This window comes from Lissotriton helveticus, chromosome 9, assembly GCF_964261635.1.
Source record: "Lissotriton helveticus chromosome 9, aLisHel1.1, whole genome shotgun sequence".
Lineage (NCBI taxonomy): Eukaryota > Metazoa > Chordata > Amphibia > Caudata > Salamandridae > Lissotriton > Lissotriton helveticus.
This window is the reverse complement of record NC_136070.1, coordinates 337,966,818-337,989,652: the sequence shown is the minus strand read 5'-3', so window position 1 is coordinate 337,989,652 and position 22,835 is coordinate 337,966,818. Positions and strand designations below refer to the sequence as shown.

The 22,835-nt window shown below is 44.1% G+C and overlaps 1 protein-coding gene across 2 annotated transcripts in view; it reads right to left on the bottom strand.

Moving 5' to 3' along the window:
* Positions 1-22,835, bottom strand: part of LOC144781290 (epithelial cell adhesion molecule-like) — a 58,225-nt gene that overhangs the window by 26,506 nt on the left and 8,884 nt on the right. For both annotated transcript variants that reach the window (XM_078660058.1, XM_078660059.1), the window contains exons 2-6: positions 17,192-17,362; positions 8,287-8,533; positions 6,255-6,326; positions 5,524-5,587; positions 4,969-5,067 (exon numbers count right to left, since the gene is read on the bottom strand). In XM_078660058.1, the coding sequence (XP_078516184.1) occupies positions 4,969-5,067; positions 5,524-5,587; positions 6,255-6,326; positions 8,287-8,533; positions 17,192-17,362 (653 nt within the window). The remainder of the gene's footprint in view (positions 1-4,968; positions 5,068-5,523; positions 5,588-6,254; positions 6,327-8,286; positions 8,534-17,191; positions 17,363-22,835) is intronic.

Sequence of the window (22,835 nt, the reverse complement as noted above, 5' to 3'; positions counted from 1 at the left end):
TGCATCAATTTACACATACCATTAGCTGTTAGAATTACTTTGTGTCTTAGCATAACATTCTCACCCCTCCCACGGGGGGTGTCTAGTACCACTATTCTCATGTATGTAGCTCATGTTGCCCCGAAACGCAGTGGGTTGACCATAACCTGGAGTGAGGGCCCCTCCCACTGGCACCTTCCCAGTGGCGGGCCACCCCATTATCTCACCAAGCATTTATAATGGGAACACCTGCCATAGTAACACATAACCCTGTTTGAGTATTTCATACTGACCATACAGTATACACCCTTGAATCACAGTGGCGGACAGGCTGGGTGTTGTTCAACAAAAGCAATAGCAAGAAAACATATCTAAGCATCCCTTAGAATGACAAGTGCTTATCAACTCTGATAACAGTTTTAATGCAATGCAATTGCAGGCCCTAAAATGCACCACAGTTATAATCACAGGATTAAAGATTTAAAACCAGGCACCCTAGCAGGAATGCCTAGCAACTTAACCCTACTTTGCTTATGATTTCACTATTCACATGTGACTTCCAGTCCCCAAAAGGAACACCAATCATAAATGCACCACCAGCACAATTAAACCTTTCCACCTCTAGGGTCATAACCTTGGTGACAATCCATGGTAAACCTTGCACACTCCAGTACAATCCTAAGCTTCAGTTCCCAGTGCAGAAGTTGCAGCATTAGACAGGCATTACAAAACATGAATATCCCTTCAGGGGTTCTTTCCTTTAAGTCCCCCGAAGACTGAGGGTGGGGGCTTTCCACTTTTGTGCTTGGGGGAGTCTGCGTTGCTCCTGCAGCTCCCCCTGCACCTCTGCCAGCAAATGGTAGTGAGCCGGGGGCTCCTAGGTGCCAAAACAAGTAGCTTTCCCCATGCCTTGCAAGGCATTATGGGCCACTTTGTGCTCAGCCCGTGCATATCAGAACAGCAGCTCTCCCGCTGCTACGGGGAGAGCCGCGCTGCCATTGCCGGCAGCCTCACGCTGCATCTGCACTCCATTGGGGGCTTGGTCCCACCCGTTCCCGTGCCTGCAGGTACGTTGGAGAGCAGCTCTGGGAGCCCACCCGTACAGCCCTCACTGGCTCTGTGACTGGCCAGCACCCTCGCCTGCTGCAGCGGGAGCTGGCACTGCCATTATGGTCTGTCTGCTCCTTGCAGGCAGACACGGAGACTGTCGCTGGTTTGGCGGGGCCTCGGGGGAGTGCAACAGCACTCCCCCTCCTTCCCGTTGCTGCAGGGGAGTGCAGCGACACTCCCCCCTCTTCTCCCAGCACACCGGGCACGGAGTTGGGGATCCCGGGCTCCTCCCTGGGCAATCTTTGCGGGGAGCGCGACGGCGAACCCCAGCTCGTCTTCTCCCCCCAGGTGGGGGGCGGAGTGCAACAGCACCCCCCTCCTCCTCACCGCAGTCAATGGGGACCGAAGTTGAGGATCCCGGGCCCCAGAGATCTCTTCGCAGGGGGAACAGTGGCACTCCCCGACTTCATCTTCGGCAAGGCCCGGAGTTGGGGGTCCTGGACCACAGAGATCTCTTCGCAGGGGGGCAAAGGTGCTCCACGACCTTGGGTGTCATGGGAGCCAGCGCTCCCCGAATGTACTTCCTTCTGGGACAGCCCCTAGGGCCTGACCCACCCCGGGGGCACATCCAAGACTGGTGGCAGAGCCCCACGCACTTCATCGTCGTTCGGTGTAGAGGTCAAAGGTCGCCAACCTTCGGGGTGGCATATCTCAGCACCTAGGGGACCGATTTCCGCCATTTTGGCCTCTTCTTGCTCCTGGTGTCCAGCCCTAGCCACCTGGTGCACTCTTCACCACCCTCCTGGTCTCCAGGAGGGGGATACTGCAAAGAGCTGTTCTCACTGGCTCAATTCGCCAGCCTTTCACCTGGCTCTCCTTCTGGGCCTCTCTTCTCCTTGTGCAGAGGCCCAGGCTTCTTCTCACTGGCCCTGGACTCCCTCAAAGGCACAGTCTAGAGTCCTGGGACAGTCAGGGGGTTCCTCCTTCCAATTGCCCATGACGCCAGGCTCCAGCACCAAACTTTCTCAGCAAGACCATACCCCAGAGGGAGCTCCTCTTCCTGTGCAAGACCTTTTAAAAGAATTTGGAGGGGGCTGGCAGGAAGGCACTTCTGTCATATCCAGCAGCAACACATCACCTCTCTGCCTCTGCTCCCTCCTTCCTGCACAGGCCTCTGGGATACTTCAAAATAGCATCATCCAGGGGTCTCATGCTGCATGGTCTCTGAAAAGCCCCCTTCCCCTCTTGCTGCCTTCATGGCCCGGGTCCAGTGTGCCACTTGCCTGGTACCGGGTGACAGCTGCTGCTAGATCACCCCCATCCCTCCCTCCTGGAGAGAAGACCTTCGCCTTTGGAATGCTTGCAGTTAAGGGCTAGGCCTCTGATGCTACAGCTTGGAAGGAGGGGTAATTCATCCAGCCTGGCTGGGTCACACCCAGCTAAGCTCTGGTCATGAGCTCAGTCAGAGGAATATGAAATTTCTGGATGAACCATAAGCAATACAGATATGGCTTTGGGCTTCTTTTTACACAACTTACATTGTATTTTGGTGCGTGTCTGGAATTTGTAGGCCCTAGGGAAGTGAAACTACCCCATGTGGTCCCCATCTTCATAGGAGAGTAATGGAGTGTCCCTACAGTGAAAACTGTAAAGCACACTGACTTTCCCTTGCAAGTGTCTCCCCACATTGTAAAGCCTATTTTATGTCACCATCCAACTCTGCATATTACCTGCCACACCATTCTATCTGTACCTGCTCCTGGGCTGCGCATGACCGGAATCTCCCGCACACAGCCCTTACACAGGTGCATCCTTGTGTGCACATGCGTCTGCATGTAACCAGTCCAGTGCCCCTTACCCTGGCTGCAGTGCAGCGGCCTTCTCCCGAAAGGCGGAAACCGGTGCAATCCACATGTAGTGTGTTCATCATGAGTTCACTGTGGGTGCGTCCCCGCTTATGAGGCTCTGCCACAGTAAAACCTGAAAAATTAGGTGTTTCAAAAGCAAATAATCTGGGCGGCTCAGATGGTCAGAACCACCTTCTAACAGTGAGGAAGATCACACAATGCTTTAAATGTTTGTGTGTCAACACATGGTTCCATGCTAGACGATTCTACAATGTGGGTTGGATGGTAAGGAGTTGGAGGCTGCAATGATCTGGTAATGTCAGGCAGAAATGGGTGCTGCTGTTAGGTGTCACAGAGTTTGCCTGTCCCAAAATGCATATGTATGTTTGCTTGTCCAATTCAGACGTAGGCTGACATTTCAGCCACTCTGGCTAATTTCCTGGTGGCTGTAGGCTAGGAATCTGCTTCCAGAGCAGGGTGGGGATGGTTTGCCGAAGCTGATTTTGGTTTCCCGCCTTTCCTGCTCCTTCCTGTCTGACTCCCTGACACAGAGCACAAGTCTTAAATATAAGTTCGGGGACTGAGTGGAATACACATTTCTGTAACATAGAATCTAATATGCCATGACAACAAATGGCATTGCAAACTTGTCACACATCGAGTTTAAGGGGAATTGGTCTTTTTTGGAGTCTCTGATAGTTTACTATGTTTTTTTACTTGCATAATTATCTACTTAGATCTAGGCTCTCATACATCTGTGCGACTTATATCCTTGTTAGATCTTACCATTGAAACCCTGCTTTTTTACAGCTCAGTGGGTTGAACACCCACTACAAAGAACTGTGTGACCTGGATACCAGTCACTGAATAGAAACTAAAAACAACACATTAATTTACAACACATTTTTTTTACAATGCAAAGGTTTTTAACACATTTTATTGCTACTAAATGGAATCATAAAATAAAATGCATACTTTTACAAAGCTGCCTTGTTTTTTCATATCGCTTATTTGTTATTAATAAAAGTGACTACATTTACATAATTATATGGTTTTTGTGTTTATAACGATTACATTTTAAAGAAACATTTTTTAAGTATGCTCATCTTCTTTGCCTTTTTGAAATGTAAATTAACCTTAAATTTAACATATTAATTTGCTTAAACAATTTCTTCAAAATAGTATACGATTTCACTAATATGAAATGTCTCGGTTGCGACCCCAATGATGAAGCATGCCACCAACTTGGTTGGCGGGTGAGGGATCTTTTTTTTAAAAAAAAACTAAAGGCATTTTTTCCACACTCTGTGTGAGGTACATATTTAAGGAACTTGGTAGCTTGCTCGCTCCTCTTTGATTAGTGTATGGTGGGTACAACAGCACAGTATTTCAAACATAAATTTCCCTAGTTACCAGTGATAAAATACTGGGCTTGCTATACAGGGACCACATCACATACTCACTCCCAGAAGTAACCAATGTGACCATTCTTTTCTGGGGGTCCACCCTTTGCTGGATAGGCTGGGACCAAAGACCCATGTCTTAGTCGCCTCTTTGGCTAGGAAAATGGTTCCTTCACTGCATACAGTTAGAAGGGTTCCATTGGAATGTGTTATTCCCTGAAGGCAGCAACTCATACAGTCTGAATGCTTCACCTTCAAGAAGTCACACTGGTGTGAATATTTCACCCTCATGTCATTGATGCAATGCGGCTGACTATGATTTTTTCTATGTCTGGAGGTGCTCTGTCATAGCAAAATACAGATACAAAATACTTGGGTCAGTGGTGGCAAAAAGAGACATCATCCAATTTTGGAAATCTCTCCCCCCACCCCCCCACTGAATGGAGGAAAGCCATGAACATATGTACAAGAACAGCAGAATATATCTACAAGGCTAGAGGCTGACAACATAAGTACCACAAGATCTAGAGGGGATGTATATGTTTTGTATACTCTTGAAATCTTTCAATACATGGCAAAACAAGATAAACGGATTAATAAAAAAAATCCAAAAAAATCACAGGAGCCGAGATGGCCATGGAGAGTGGTCAGGTTGATTGTAGTATGCTGGCAGCAGTATTGCTACTTACATCCCTTTCTATGTAATAGGCCACAGTGGCGATGTCGACCGGTTCCTTGGTAACATTTTTGCAGAGCTTAATGGTAATTTCATGGCTAAGTTCATGAACCTATGACAAAAGAAAAGCATGTGATCATCTCATAATATTCCAGAATATCTATGGTTTTTGTGAACAGGAGACCCCTTAGAAGGTTCCCCATTAGTCTATGGATATTGTTGACTTGGTTGAGAGAGACAGATTCAGTCTTGCATATTTGGAGAGCATACATTTACTATCAGGGGGTGTCTCAGCACTATTGGCAGACAACAGGTGTATGTATACTGTTAACCAACTCAATGACACTTATTTGTGCAACCTCAGAAGGACACAGGGCTGAGGAGACGAGCAGGTATTTGTACCTGTGACCTTGGGGGTAAACTAAGATCCCTGCACTCATAGTATTAGTCCAGAGGACAGAACATACAAAGGATGCAATGGACAGTAAAAATAATCACAATATACCTGGCTTGATATTACAAAGGAAACAAACCACAATACAAACTTAGACGGCCTGAAATTACTCACAGCTATACTCAGAATCCGCGGCGTCTTCACAGTGTAGTCAGACAATAATTTGTTTACCAGGTTTCTGTTGGAATGAAGAGGACTCATTAAACATCATCAATGCCCTTAAATTGCCCATGGCACATGGTACCCACAAACACACAATAACACGGCCCCTCTGTTGTTCAAAGCCCAAAGGCCTGAATTCAGTTGCACTTTGTAGTCCTCTTTCACATTTGCTAAAGAATTACCCTCTGTGAGGGTCTGTACCCTTAATATCGACCCCTGAGTATCGAGGGAAGAGAATATTGAAAAAAATATATAACAACAGGTAAGTCTAGATTTTCTATACTAAACTACACCTATATGTACCTACATGGTACATATATCTTCAAGGTGCATAGATGTGGTGCTAGGAATAGTAAAACTATATTTCCCTATTTGTACTTACCTTTCAATATTTTGACCCGCGATGTTCTTAAATGACCATATTCTATGGGTCAATATTCAGTAGTAAAATCCTCAGTGAGAGCTATGTATTCCCTCAGTGTCCCCACAGTAGAATACTGCTGCTGTGCAAAACCAACTCTAAAATCAAACTCATGACTCATGACGGCGAGGTTCCGTCACGAGCACAGCAGAGCCGCGCTCCGCTCCCACCCTACACCCCACGCAGCAAAGGAGTTAATGGAACAGGTAAATAAACATGGCGAAATGACCACTGGAAGGAAGGTGGGCTAGCAGGGACTGACCTTCGCAGCATCTCTTCTCTTCCTTTGAGAAGCGTGAACTCTACCTTGAAGCTGAAGTTGATTTGAATTAGCCTGAAAAATAATATCAGAAAGTAATTTTAAGTAAGCCATAATGTAGACTAAAATGTAAATACGTTATACCAATAGGATACAAAAATATTCTGTTGTTGGCATAATTGTTTGTCATGACTGCATACAACTGCGCTGTCGTAAAACTATGCAAGTGGTGGGGAATGGATGGATCGAGGGGTAGCTTGCCATGAGACTTTATGAATGTCCACAAACTTCTCCCTAACTCTTTCTCTCCCTGGAAATGATTGGAGATTTGCTCCAGCACAAGTCTGCAGTGGATCGCCTTCCACAGTAGAAAAGGGAATGGAACATCCCCAAACTTCAGTGAAGTATAGGAAAAGGTTTTTTTCTCCATGTAGAAAGATATTTTAACTGTGAATAAAAGATGTGCACTTGGGCAGCAAGCAGCCTTTTTCCCAACGCATAATTGTAGTATTGATGCAATTCAGCATTAGGGAAATATTCACATCCACAGCTTAAAGGCATACTCCTGCCAATGTTTGTAAATCAGTAAAAGTAGTAAATCTGCTCCCATTCATTGGAGTACTGCAGTGAGTGGAGAAGTACTACTTTGTATATCAGGACATTGATCTCTAGGGCTATCAAAAAGAGTCCATCTTGTGAAAATGCTGAGATGTAGATTTGTGAACGAGTCCCCAAGTTGTAATTAATCTTAGAATCATATGTAAAATTAATATAAATCTTCTTGGTTGTGATAACAAAAGAATGGAAGGAAAAGAGAGCTGGAGAAAGATTATTATACACCGGTAAACTAAGATTGATGTAGTCAATATTTAATAAAAAATAAGAGCAAGGGTTTATTTATCATTATTGATTGAAAAATAGATGTTTAAGATGGAAAGGGCAAAGGTTTTCAAACCCATCATAAATGACTTGCCAAAAGGCAAATGTAATAACTCCATCATAGTATATTCAGTGATCAAATTACCTTAACTAGCCAACTGCATTAAACCCAATTTTATAATCATGTCTGCATATAAAGGTTATTGGAGTTCATATTTAAGATGGAACACAACATATTTTTTAGAAATAAAACACTTCTAATTTCAATTTCAAAAATTGAAATATTTATCACTCATCCTTGAAAGATGATTACCTTTGGATCTGATAAAGTAAGCTTGGTTTGGAGTGGCACTTTAAAAAAACTGGCATTTTAAAATAAGCATGATTTTAATTGAAATGATTGTCGAGTTTAGTAAAACTGGGCAAAAATAGCACAGTTTAAGATTTACACAAAATTCCTTTAAAAAAAGACAGTGCTTCTAAATATGCGCTAACTCTGAGTGAATCAGTACAGAAATGAACCATAGTGAATACTTCCTGGAATGGATGGAGTTGCACTAACAGATATTCTATCTACAATGTGTATAACTTTTCCAAATTATAATGGGAGCTGATAACAATTCTGAGAAATGTTGTTTATCACTACACTTTAAGCATGGTTTGTGTGATGATCAAAAGTATTTGATTTTGGTATAAAAATTATAATTATGTTCATTCACAGTGAAATAATTAAGTATTAAACCTATTTCAGATGAGAACTTATGTATGGGAACAAGCCCAGCCTCAACGGGGCACTGTACAGATGTGTTGTTAAAGTATAGATGAGGAGTATTCCAGAAACCATGGATGCTGTCTCAAGATACCCAAGATAGAGTAATAATCAGTAGGTCCGACAATCAGATGTACAGTTACATGGTCAAATAGAATGTTCTTTAAGCCTGTGAGGAAAGAGGAGGAATGACCTATGGGATAAACTGACATACATAAAAGGACTAGGAGAGGGCAAAAATGTGAGGTAAAGTGTGTATCTTTGTGTTCATTCATATCTTTCCTAAATGCCACATCTCAAAGAGCTATTCCATCTCATGTGGTACACAACATTCTCCAAAAAATCATCATGCACAAACAAAAAGACTTCCTAAGAAATGGTACTCACTGCACACGAACAAGATGATCACATTTGGGGTCATCTCCAGTTTTGTCAGTGACTCTGACCCCAGCACTGTCCACGCACCAGCAGAGGTTGGAATCCTCGTCACACTGCTTGGCCTTGAAGGTGCCATTCTCTTCACACTCAGGGTCGTAAATATTGTCCACATCCAGCCTTCCACCGCCAGGGTGGCTTCGGCCACGTCTGCTCTTGTGGAGCATCTCCAAGTGCATGAGACGACACTTAGGGGTCACTAAAAACAAACAAACGTTAGGATCAATCACTCAGTTATTGATGGACAAATTGTTTAGCACACGTGGTCATCCATGAGGTTTAGGTAGGGTTAGTTGACATGGCTCTTATTTTTGTTTTATGTTACTTGCTATTCATTCAGTTCAGATGCACCCATGTGGCATTAATTCATGGTGCTTTCAGGGAAGAACAACCGTGGAACCAAGTTAATCAGAAAAGTTTAACATGAAAAAAACACGTTTTCAGAATTTGGGGATCTCACAGATAGATGAAGAGGAAATGGGTTCAACATATTAGGAGCAGTGGCTGTAATACTCAACGCAACTGTTCCCCCCTCCCTGGAGTTTTTATATAGTGCGAACTTGACCGAAGGTATCAGAGCGCTTTACATGAGCACCAGTTGCATTACAGATGGACACATTCATTTTTTGTTAGGCACGGGAGAAAAAGTGATTTGCCCAGAATCACAGGATGTTGAGCGTCCCTGCAGAGGCTCGAACCCTGTTTCCCAGCTTTGAGGTCGACCACTCTAGCCCTAGGGCCACATTCTCTCCCCACATTGTTGCCTGCTGAAATTAGGTATTTTAAGAAGAGATTACTTTAAAGCCGGAGTGTATGTGGAGGTTAGTAGCGCTGGAGGTGATTCCAGATAGTAGCTTGAACTTTAACAGGGCCACTGGAATAAACAAATTTTGTGGCTGGGGCTTTTTAGGTTTCGCTGGAGCACGGAGCTTTTAGCTCCGCCTCCAGAGAAATCTGTAGTCTTCACAGTAAGGGACACTTGAATCCGCCCTCTTCCGCCCTCTGTTCCATTGGCTAGCTCCATAAATGGAGGCTAGCCATTGGAACAGAGATCTGTCCGTCATGGCCGGACCAGATTCGTGGGCGTTCCTGCATTTTTTTCCCTCTCCACCCACTTCTGACGTCATGTGGCTGTGGGCATGTACTTTTTTTTTTTGTCCCGTGATGTTTTCCTCATTTTGGAAAAGCCTTTGGCCGAAGTGGAGTGCTGCGCCCTCGCAGCTCTTCTGTGGCTGTCCGTTCCCGCCCCCCCCCCCCTCCCGCTGTCCGTACCCGCCCCCCCCTCCCCGTGTGCCCGTAGGTGCTTATTTTGCTTCCTTTTGCGGGCCCTGCGTGGCTTGTTTATAACGCTTCCCCTCCCTCCCTTTTTTTTCATAAAAATTTTGCCAAAGAAGTTTTTAATATGCAATTGTGGGCCACCTTTTGTACGTGCCCGGCACGATTTTTAATCCCAATTCAACCCAGCGCATAGCCCCTCAGTGGATTTAGTTTCCGGCGCTGCGGGGGCAGGGAATGTCCCTCCACGTAATGAACGTAATGCTCCTTATCACCGATTTACATCTTAGTATGAGTTTTCTCCGCTGCGCCTAGAGGCAAACCTTTTACGAAGCTTCTCAGTTGGTAGACTCCGTGAAAGCCGTGACCAAAGGGCCCTGGAGGGCAATGCTGGTGGGCAGGGGGTGGGGTGAGCGAAGAGTCCCCTCCGTGATGCCTTGACCCCGTGCCCTTGCACCCCCTGAGGGAGCTGGCATCGCCTGCCTAGTGCTTCGTGACTTTTGGAGCGCTTTTGTCTTGGCGACTAATGCTTTTGTCTTTTCTTTTCGGCCCCTCTATCCACCCCTATGCGCACCCTGGTGTGTTTTTTTTTTGTCAAGAATGATTTCCAGGTTATAACTCATGGGCATCGAGGCAACCACACAAAGACGTGTGCATTTGTGCGAGTACTTGACACACACACACATACACATCCTGACAGCCGTAGTCCTGCAAACCAAAGCCAACATACCTACAGAGGCACTAACACCACAGACACCCACCCCTCTCAAAATACAAAGATTGTTTTATGTTATCAGCATCCGTATAGCGCCTAAATTCAACCTTTTATCTGTATTCGCAGTGCTCTGGCCAGTCTGTCACGCCTTCCCACACGGGTCGTAGTTATGTTGACCTGGTGGCATTGTGTCTGCTCTGTGACAAACAGTGTGTTCGGCAGCGATTAGTGATGGGTCATGTCGGTGAATGGGAGCGCTGCATGTCGTCCCAGCGTCCCGGCGGCTCCCCTCGCCTCAAAAACAACAACAAAGCACCGGCGAGAAGCTGCGTGGAGCCGCTAAAAAAAAACCCACAGAGAAAGCGGTAGGAGCAGCAGAGCCCGCCTGAGTGCAGCGGCAGCAGTGGGCGTCCCGGGCAAGCTCTTGTAAGTTCCTTGCAATTAACCCCCATCTCCGATTGGTAATTGTGTATTTAAATAAATAAATGCAGCCCACGCGCTCTGGGAGAGCGAACGCGGCGGGAGGAGGGCTTTTTATGTCCAAACGGGAGATTGTTCATCTGGCTGGGGGGGTTTCTCGCTGCTGGTGTTTCATGAGGTGGTTTGTGGGAGGAATTGGTTAACAGAGACTCATGAGCGGGTATAGCGAAAATCCCGTGTGCAGTAGAGCTGCGGGCAGGGGTGGTTTGGTGTGTGCAGTGTGTGTTGTCTCTGTGTGGACTTGGATCTCAAAACACAGTAAGGGACACGGTATAGGAGAGAAATTTGGGCACCGTATTTAATTTTTACAAATTAAACACTGCCTAGGGCTTGGACAGCCAGTTTAAGATCTTGTTTTGGGAGACAAAGCTTGAGGCTGGGGATACGTTTTAGATGAAATCTTCCGTTCCCGGCCATCTCTTTGATCTGTAAACCAACATGGCTTAGTTTATGGAGTTTGATGCCAAGAGTTTTAATTTGCTGGTGCTATTGAGTTCACCAGACTTTTCGACGGGAAGTTCCTGCCCCTCAATGAGAGGAGGAGAAATTCAGGTTTCTGAGGATGTAACTTTAGAGGATGCTCCACGGACTCCTCGGAAACATAGAAGGCGACGTCACCTCTAGCATTGTCAATCATGGTTCTGTGTACCTATTCTCGCAGCGCTGGAGGCTGGATACTAAGGCTGCAGCAGTTTGACAAGGACCCCATACCTCCCGTGACTCACACGTGTGCTTGACGTATGTATGTTAAATTCATCAGTTATGTCAGCATTATGGAATAAGTGTGGATTGAGCATTTGGGAACACAAGTGGCAGAAATATGTTGACCCTAAGAGGAAGTAGGGGTTACTAAAGCCCTGGGACTTCCTAATTTTTCCTGTTTTTAATCATACTGGCTGCTAGCCAGATTAAAGTGTTAGGTGTACCAGGCAGGTATTGTTAAAGCTTAACCCTACCCCCACTCAATACCCTACTCCTTTTCCGCGGCCAACATGGCGAGCACTGTCACCCGCAGAGTAGTGAGTGAAGAGTGAAGAGTGACTGCAGAGTGCTAGGGAGTGCAGAGTGACTAGGGAGTGCTAGGGAGTGCAGAGTGACTAGGCAGTGCTAGGGAGTGCAGAGTGACTGCAGAGTGCTAGGGAGTGCAGAGTGACTGCAGAGTGCTAGGGGGTGCAGAGTGACTGCAGAGTGCTAGGGAGTGCAGAGTGACTGCAGAGTGCTAGGGAGTGCAGAGTGACTGCAGAGTGCTAGGGAGTGCAGAGTGACTGCAGAGTGCTAGGGAGTGCAGAGTGACTGCAGAGTGCTAGGGAGTGTAGAGTGACTAGGGAGTGCTAGGGAGTGCAGAGTGACTGCAGAGTGCTAGGGAGTGCAGAGTGACTGCAGAGTGCTAGGGAGTGCAGAGTGACTGCAGAGTGCTAGGGAGTGCAGAGTGACTGCAGAGTGCCAGGGAGTGCTAGGGAGTGCAGAGTGATAGGGAGTGCAGAGTGACTGCAGAGTGCTAGGGAGTGCAGAGTGACTGCAGAGTGACTGCAGAGTGACTGCAGAGTGCTAGGGAGTGCAGGGTGACTGCAGAGTGACTGCAGAGTGCTAGGGAGTGCAGAGTGACTGCAGAGTGCTAGGGAGTGCAGAGTGACTGCAGAGTGCTAGGGAGTGCAGAGTGACTGCAGAGTGCTAGGGAGTGCACGGTGACTGCAGAGTGCTAGGGAGTGCAGAGTGACTGCAGAGTGCTAGGGAGTGCAGAGTGACTGCAGAGTGCTAGGGAGTGCAGAGTGACTGCAGAGTGCTAGGGAGTGCAGAGTGACTAGGGAGTGCTAGGGAGTGCAGAGTGACGGCAGAGTGCTAGGGAGTGCAGAGTGACTGCAGAGTGCTAGGGAGTGCAGAGTGACTAGGGAGTGCTAGGGAGTGGTAGGGAGTGCAGAGTGACTAGGGAGTGCTAGAGATTGCAGAGTGACTGCAGAGTGCTAGGGAGTGCAGAGTGACTAGGGAGTGCTAGGGAGTGCAGAGTGACTAGGGAGTGCTAGGGAGTGCAGAGGGCTAGGGAGCGCAGAGGGCTAGGGAGTGCAGAGTGACTAGGGAGTGCAGAGTGACTAGGGAGTGCAGAGTGACTAGGGAATGCTATGGAGTGCTAGGGACTGCAGAGTGACTGCAGAGGCTAATGGCAATGTAAATGACAATGCCATTTATTTATCTGTTTTCAAAACCAACACATAAATACAAATTTTGTCATTTACAATGCCAATAGCTCTAACTTTTCCAAAGGCGAAACCATTGCATTGTAAATGCTTGTTTTGCATAGTTATGGATCTCGCACATTTGCCACATAATCCATCATCTGCTGTATAATTTACAGATTTTACCCCCAAAAATGTTTGTTTCTAGCTCAAATGGTTCAAATATTGCTAAATACGCAGTAACATCTTTTGCCGCACCGAGGAACTCAATTTGTACAGGTTGAGTGGTCACCTTGCTGTTGCTAAACTGGTACTAATAAGGTGCGACCTATGCCGAGGCAGTGTTAACAAGTGTAAAAATGAGAAAATAGTGAGCCTTTATCCTTTTTCCCTCCTTGTGGTCGAATAGTTTCAAAGGACTTGAGTGGCACGCACTTCATTTTCTAATTTTTCCAATTTTGTAGCAAAACTAGTTAAACAATACCATGTAAATAGTGTATATATTGAGTATAAATGTTTATACCCATTAAAGTTTAACTATGCCGTGTTTATGAAGTTTGTTTATTCAAATCCACTGTTTCAATCGCTTTCTTTCCCACTGAAGCCTTTACTCTCCATTTATAGCAGCCTCGTTCTAGTTGAATTTCCTTTTCTCTCAGTTTCTCTTTATCTCCATGTTTTTGCATGTCTCTCCAATTACATCCTGACTGTGCCACTCTCAAACACCACGGTTTATTTTTGTTAGTTTGTTCATGCTTATGTACATGTTAATCTTTCTGACTTGATCTACGAAAGATCTTCCGGTGGATCCCCACCGAGACCAGGAAGACGGTCACCCAGGCCCTCGTCACCAGCCGACTGGACTACGGCAACGCCCTTTACGCCGGAACCACCGCCAAGCTCCAGAAAAGACTCCAGCGGATCCAGAACGCATCAGCCAGACTCATCCTCGACATCCCCCGACGCAGCCACATCTCCGGACACCTGAGAGACCTGCACTGGCTTCCCGTCAACAAAAGAATCACCTTCCGTCTCCTCACCCACGCACACAAAGCCCTACACGACCAAGGCCCGAGCTACCTCAACAACCGCCTCAACTTCTACGCTCCCAAACGCCACCTCCGATCGACCAACCACGCCCTCGCCGCCGTCCCCCGCATCCGAAGAGCGACAACAGGAGGAAGGTCCTTCTCCTACCTGGCCGCCAAGACCTGGAACACCCTCCCTACCGACCTCCGCATGACCCAAGATCACCTCTCCTTCAGGAAGAAGCTCAAGACCTGGCTGTTCGAGCAGTAGCGCCCCCCCCTAGCGCCTTGGGACCCTCTGGGTGAGTAGTGCGCTATATAAATGCCTTGATTGATTGATTGACTGAGCAGCTGCTATTTATCTCTGTCTGTTCCTTTGATTTATCTCTGCTTCTCCCTCCTAGCCCTATGTTGTCTTGCTTCCTCTATCTGCCACTTTTTTTCTTGACTCCTTCTCCTTATTCCTTTTTGTCTCATCCAGTGAGGGCAACATAGGGTTTCTAGGCCTGCATCTCTGATATGCTCTCTCCATTCCTCTCTTTTCCTCACTTTTACTTCACTTTTACTTCATTCATCCTCTTACTCTTTTCCTGTTCCCCATTCATTGCCAATCAGCTCATAGCCTCGTGGTATATTGTAGGATGGATACATGTAGATATTTAAAAGGCATTTGAGTGTCAACGTTTTCAGCCAAACCACTTTCATTACATGCACCTCATCTTCATAAGTGCCTACACATCTCAGTATGGCTAACAATCTGTGAACAGGATATTTCTGACACACCTTATAAGGAAGCTGTTATTATTAGAGTATTTGTGCCTCTTCAAAGCTATTCAGGTGATGAGAAGTGTTACGATAAGGAAAGATCTGGTAGACTCGGCTGTCATACCAATGAGACCGATGAGTAGAATTGTTCCTGTTGGCGTTAAGACGGAATGAGCATGGGAAAGTGAACTGTATATATAAATGGGGGGTTTGTGGTTGTGCATATCACGATATGCTTGTAGTGTTGTTTGTGTGTGAAGTGCACATTATTGCCTGTGTTAGTGAGGTGTGTTGGTCAGTGGTGGGCTGTATCAGGTAGTTGATACTGTATGGTCTAGTAGTAGTATTTAAGTTGACTGCATGTGATGATGGGTGGGATGGTATAGTATTGGCAGGCAGTGGGCTATAAAGTGATCGTTGTGTTTAAGGTGAGGTGTTATATGTGATAGAGATGGAGTTAGTATGTGAGTTGGTGGGCTGATTAAAGATTATGATGTATAAGTTAGTTGTGTGCAGTAGTGGGCTGCATAGTTTTTTGTAATGTTTAAGCTGGAAATGGGTGTGAGTTTTATGTGCAAATCTTCTATGTAAGGTTCTGTGTGAGGATTGTGGTTTTGGTGCTGTATGTATGTGGTTCGGGGCTGTTGCAATTTGGTGTGGTAGGAAAATAACCTGCTGTGCAAAGTTGTCATGTATCTATAGCACACTTTTAAAGCCAATACTTGCATTGAGTTATGTATGCTATATGTTATTGTCTACTTTTCTATACATGGTAACATTTATTTTTGTTCATAATCTGGCTTCTTTGTGTTATGCTGCTACAAATTTCAGACATGATTGGGAAACTGATCAACGCATTGGCCCTAAATTGCCACAGGATAGAAAGGAATCAAAATCTAAATTTTGGCTGCTACTTTGTAAAAGCATTCCCACCCCTGTGAATTTTCATAAAGGTGGGGGATCATTAGCATGAAAGGGGCATTAACATGTCACTTTGCAAAGAGCACTAGAAATGCTCACACCTGCCACGACAACGATAATTATTTTTTCTGTGATCAGATTTTAGCGAATTACATTATGTAAAGGTATTAATGACGTTAGGACTCTAACATGTCAGCTCACAAACCCAGACTCCCATCTTGAGGGAGTAAGATATAGGTAGCACTGACATCCCTAAAATAAATCTAGTCAAATTGATGGATGATTTCACTGGGACTGCAAATATATACTTAAAATGATTGTATACCATCCAGTGGGACCCTACAATGCACTTTCCAAGTCTAGGACAATAAATGAGGGATCAACACCTTCACACTTCTTATCTGTGAAAACACAATAGATGCTATCACGAGTCTTATTACTTACAGTTCCGCCTTTCTGAATGTAAATAGTTGAAACATTCTGTTTACATTGGAAACGTCTGACAATGCCTCTCTGAATGAATGAAACTCCGATTCATAGCCCTTGAATCAGTACAGCCCCAGGAAATGTTAATTGTAACCTTCTCCGAGATGTGGAAATTCAGAATATATGAAACGATGACTAAGCACTGAAGGGGATTCATAATTTTGGGGATGCACAAGTTTCCTTATTTTCTCTGGAATGTGCTGTACCTTCTGCATCCTTGTGGTCATTCTCAGTATTAAGACAGTTTGCTTCCTCTGCCATACAATTAATTTCAATAGACTATAAAATTACCATTTCATATTTTGAAAAACAAAGTGTTATAATCGTAACCGTAAAGAATAGGCTTGTCATCACCAACTCTCATTGTTTTCTTAAAATATTGATAGACAACATAGAGTGTCATTAGGCCAGTGACGGCTCCTTCACAATGGTGGAGGATCTTCGCCCCACTGCCTGTTTCAGAGTCAGCGAATGAAAAAGAAAACAGTGATTCTAGCATCGTTTTATTTTTAATTTGCCGGCTCTAAGCCAGCGCTGTAGGGAAGGGTGGGGCCAAGGCATGGGTGGGGGATGAGGAGTGCTATGTGTATTCCCTAAGTGCACATATGTGTTTGGCCGTCCATCTCAGGCATAACACACATGCGCACTTAGGGTTCTCCAGCCCAGCTGCATTGAACAGCCAGGCTGGAGAAACCCCACTGACTCCCTGGTCTGAGCGTAGCGTTTTTCCAGCTCACTCAGGCCACTCCCAGCTCTGCTCTGCAGCATGGGAATTGGATGGGAGTCTGTCCCAAGGGCTGTTGGGACCAGGAAAAGTACAGGAGGCATGGGTGGCGTGGTAAGCGGCCGGCGGCTTCAGGTAAGTTCTTTAAAAAAGCATTATTATTACTAACTCACCCTCCATGCGACTGGTCCCACATTCCCTCCACCCGCCCCACTACCCTTTGTTTGTTGCTGCAACATTCCTTTTGTTTTGGGACCATTTTTCGAAGGATTATTATTCAAAGCAGACTTACATTGTTTGCAGTTCACCGTGCGGTTGTCGTAACCCCGGAAGACGGCCTCACATGTCCCACATCGATTCAGGTGACAGGTGACATATTCGTTATATTGGCAGGAGGCATCTTCGCACACCTCATCAAACTCGCAATTCTCATGCGCCGGAAAGGCATCTGGGCACTCATCATCTAGAACAGAATGCAGAATTCATATTCGATAGCCAGGTTTTAGGGATGATACTCAACAGTCTCAAAACTTGTAACAGCACTTTAATAGGATTATTTTTTAAAACAGCTGTACACTATGATACCTTTCCTTTGTAAGATGTTCACTCTGAAGTACACTCTCTCTGCAGCAAATTCTCTTCGTAATCCATTTAGACTGTAAAAACTTCACAATCTTAAAGCTTGTAACAAAGTCACTCTGTAATAACTTCATTCTATATGAAGTTATCTTTGAAATATTACTCTTGAACAAACACACTTTGTAAAAAGGTATAGTGCAAAGGTATATTGATGGGTTAATATAAAGTGATTCTGGTCTTGGTTTTTAGGTCTCGCCTGTATGAGCATGCGCTAGCACATGTATTCTCACTTGCGAGACCATTGTGTTCTATAACAGGCATGGAATCAGCCTGTTGCTTACCATTTGTCTGCAGTATTGTCACTCTTCTTTGCTGCCTTCTAATTGGGCAGTGCTTGCCATGCGTCACTTCCTTTTCTCTTAGTGGCACATGGATCAAGCACAGATTAATTTAAGTTTAATTAGTATCCTTCCGCTGGCAATCTGATTAAGGTACTATTGCAAGATTGGAGCGCTATGTTACACAAGGTGAGTTATTTTATTTTAGGCATGGGAGGTGTAACAAACTTGTTGGTTGAATTGAAAGGAGTATTTAATGAAGGCATGTCATCCTACAGAGACCAGGACCAACCACCAAAGCAACTGACAACTTGTTCCTGATCCACTTCAACATTCCAAGTTCCACATTCTGTAATTCATCAGAACATTCCAAGTTCCACATTCTGTATTTCATCAGAAATGTACATTAGACACTGAACAACATGCACATCCTCTTTTATATGTACTTTACAATAAACTACACTCCTCCCTCCTTTTTAAAAAAATAAAAAACATACACGCTCCTATTTATGACCGTTATAACTTAAAATTTACTAAAACAATAATATAAAATTTGTGCAACAGGCAAAATGCAAATGACTGAAATATAGATTATAAAATTTGCTAAAAAAATGAGAGGAGACCTATCTGGTTAACAATATATTATTTTGGGAGAAATCGGAACCTTTGCAAATTCACACCTCACTAAATATAATCTATAAGATATGTAGGATAGTTAGATTTTAGAGAACTCATTCTTCTAAATTTAGCATCCATTTTGCCCATTTCTCTCTCATTTTCTCCTTGTACAATGTCTTGCCTATTTCTCTCCACTTCGTCATTTACTTTACTCTTTAACGCTACCACAGACTTTTATTCTAGACCTTGCCATCTTCAGTCTTTAGAGCATTGTTAAAACATTTGATCACACAAGTAGGTTCCGTGAACTTTGACCCAGGCATGTTACCAACCGGTGCATTTATCCTGACCCAATCTCCTACCTCTACCGCATTCTTTTCTACATACTTTCTTTTGTCAAATACTCTTTCCTTTTTTCCTGGAAACGCACTTCTTGATCTCTCCACTCACCTACCCCATTATCTTTTATACTTTATACCAATACATCCAACCTGGACATAAAACAGTATTAGAAGCTCTTTTTTTTGTTAAATAGTTCAAACAGGGCTTTTCCTGTTGTGCAATGTGATGTCATACGATGTGCCGTAATGCAATTTTGTAATTCTGTTTTCCAATTTAATAAATTCACATTTGGTTAAGCTCAAGTCCCAACAGAAGCAGCTGGTTAAAGAGAAAAAGGCCTTCTTATATCATAGTAAGTGGGATGAGATGCAGGAAATCATTCTCTCAGGAGATCAACTGAAGTTCTGAGCAAAAGTCAACGAGTCCAGTGGCCAAAATAGGGTGACTCTAGTTTGTATGGTTCCTGAAGATATATATGGGCAAGCTATCTGGTAGATTTATATGGCGGCCCTTCTTTTTCGACTAGACCCCAGGGAACTCTTGATAAGAAGCTCCCCCTCAGTTGGTTTTCAATAAAGGAAGTAAGAGCAGTGATTAGCAGAATAAAACTTTCTAGGGCCGCTGGTCCCGACAACATTTCAGTAGTAATAATTACATCAAATAGTGATTGGTGGGCAACGGTGTACTCTCTCTTATTTTGCTGGATTGCCTCAACGGGCCTCTTTCTTCCAACTTGGAAAGGGTTGATAGTAAAACACATCTTAAAAAAGGGAAAGTTAAGCTTCAATAAACAGATTTGAAACAAAAAGGGAATGGTTCAGATCCTACTCATTATGAGGTGATTAGCCTTTTGGACATTTCCGTTAAGGTCTTTATCAAACATATTCTGACAAAGTGGGAAGGCTGGGCCCTGGAATCCAAGATTATCCCAATTGAGCAAAGGGGATTTCAGGAGGGCCATTCTACCATAGATCATTGCTTTGCTTTATGGGCCATCATGCAGAAAGCTATAGAAGTGAACCAAAGGCTTTGCTGTTGTTTTGTTGACTTCAGGATAGCCTTTGATATGGTGTATAGGAACACTATATGGAGAAAACGTGCCACTTGGGCGCTCCCTTCAAACCTCCTTAGTGTATTACAATCCCTACACTCCGCCAATTCGGCTCAGGTGGAGCTAGATAAACCTGGCTGGCTATCCCATAGAATTCCCATTAAGAATGGCCTTCAGCAGGGTTGTGTTTTAGCACCCCAGCTTTTGAGTTTATTCTTAGCTGACCTCACTACTTTTATATTCTAAACAAAGTCCTTTTGCCCTAAAGTCAGGAAACATCACATTGCCTGTCTGCTTTATGCAGATTACCTGGTACTATTGGATTGTACCCCCAATTGGTCTGCAGAAGAAATTATACGCCCTCGAAACATATAGTAAGCAGAAGCAGCTTACAATGAATCTAGAGAAGACTAAGGTGTTGATCTTTGGTAAAAGAGTAAAAATCTCTAGCTGGTATCTAACACTTGGGAGGTGGAGTCGGTTGATTACTATAAATATTTAGGTTTGATATTTAGGAGGAACTTAAAATGGGACATACACTGGGATTGTATTAAGCAGAAGTTGTTGCTGCAAGCCAGTTGTTTGTCCAGATTTCATTGGAAATACGGAGAGGTTATCTCATATTCCCTTACTGAGGGCTTTGAAAATACCTCCCCTGAGCTTGTATGATGCAGAGGTGTTTTCCCTTGATCCCTCCTGTGACTGGGACCGATCTAGAAGGGGCAGTCCCCAAATTACTTTTGTCACTTCCACCAGGCTCCATGGTCCAGGGCAAAAGGAGAGAGCAGAATCTTACCTCCTGGAATTTGCTGGCATTTACCCAGGTTTTAAGATTTTTTAATAGACTCTTGGAAGATCAGGATTTGATAAAGTTCTCTAAACTCTGCAGGGACGAGATTCAAGGCAGTAAAAGAAGGTGGGCAAGGGAAGTAAGAAACAGATTAAGTGGTATTAAGAACCTCCATTCTGATTGTGGTACAATGATGTCCTGGTCCCCTTTTCCAGGTAAACAATTATTGGAAGAGCCTCCCGCAAAGGTGGCCAAGTACTCTCAACCTGACCTACCTGAGTCAGAAACCTTCGCTCAGCTTTTCAATATCATCTCTAGGTCTGGATACTGTTTTTCTTACTTGACTCAGGTACCTGATCCTGGCCTACGGAGTGAAATTTTAAGGACAAGAGTGGGATGTAATCCAATCCATTCATCCCGCTCTTTTTTGGGCCAGGGTCCAGGATAATAAAGTTTTTTGTCCCTGCTCCCTTAATGTAAAATTCCTTTATTGCATATACTTATGGACTGTGCTTATTACCTTTCATGCCACTTTAAGTTTGTAAGACCCTGGTTTTATAAATTTAGAATTGTACCAAGTATGAAGGCTGTTGAGTTCCTGTCAGAAACGTGTTATTTAGATGTGGCAGTAGAAATTGGTTGATTTTTACGTTCTGTCAAACAGAGTTTTAATGATGTATAACAGTGGGGGGGGGGATGATGGGTAGGCCTGATGAGTTTTCAATTAATTTTACACGGTAACTCTTTTATGTGTTTTTCGAATGTTTAGTGGACAATTGTCTAAACTTGTTTTCTACCTACCAATGGTCAACTCATCTTCAATGGTAACCCATATTTTTGTCAAACCCTTGATTTATCCTGATATTATTTGCATAGTTCTATGTCGCTCTTCATCCTTCTTCAACCCCTCTTTCCAGACATCCTCTGTCAAAACAAAAGACCTAAGATTATCTCACACACATTAATAACTTCTTCTTCGAAGTCATCCAAACGTGCCTCATTTTTTTGTGCATCTACTCACCTGGGTAAGAAGTCAGCAGTAGCAACATTATTTACTCGTGGAACATGTTCTACTTCAAATTTAAAATCTTGCAACCCAATCACCCATCTCTCGATTCTAGGTGATATGAAGTCCAGCCCTTTTTTCTGGAAAATCTCCTTAAGTGACTTATGGCCTGAACAAACTTTGAATGCAGTTCCCTACACACCATTTCTTAACTTATTTAAAGCCCAGAAAATGGCCAAAGCTTCCTTCTCAATTATAAAATAATTCAATTCTGCCCCAAGTAAACATCTCGAGGCCCAAGTGAACAAACATTCCTTACCCTCTCTTATTTGTTTCAAAATTGCCCCAAGACCTTTTGAACTCACATCAGTGGCAATGTAAGTTTCACTACCCGGAATGAGCGCCTGTAGGTTGGGTGTTTTTCTCAACTCTTCCTTTCAATTTCCAATTTCTTGTTGTCTATAGACCACACACACTCTTTATTCCTTAGCAACATACTCCTTAAATGGACAGACCTATCCACCACTATTTTCATGAACTTACCATAATACTCTACCATACCAAGTAAAGATACTATTTCCTCCTTTGACAGTGGTTCAGTTAGAGCTACTATGGTATCCACCAACTCCTTTTTCAGCACCACAGCTTTTCCAGAAATTAAGTTCCCTAAATAGTTGTTTTCTTTTACAAACAAATTACACTTTTCTTGTTTTAGCATCAAACCAGCATCTAGAAGTCTCTGTAAAAACTGTCTTACCCTAGCATTATGTTCAGACCCGCTACTCCCATTGTTAACAAATCATCCTGGTAACATTACTGTTCCTCAACTTCTTTAACTCCTTTAAATACTGATGCCATCACCCTCTGGAAGACAGACACCAATCCAAATGGCACCCATCCAAATTTGAAAGCCTCTATGAGAGTGTTGAATGATTTCAACTCCTGAGGTGTTTACTCCACCTGATGATATATGGAGGTAATATCAAGTGTTGTAAAGTACTTTGCTCCTGACAGGGTTGACATGATTTTATCAATATTAGGGAGTGGAAACCTATCAACTATGACCTCCCTGTTTAATGCTCTTCAATCATTACAAAGCCTAATATCTCCATTCCCCCTTTTAGCCACGACCATTGGAGCGAACCACTCTGTTGCTTCAACAGGTGATATTATCTCATGTCCATTCAACGTATTCAATTCTTGTCCCACCTT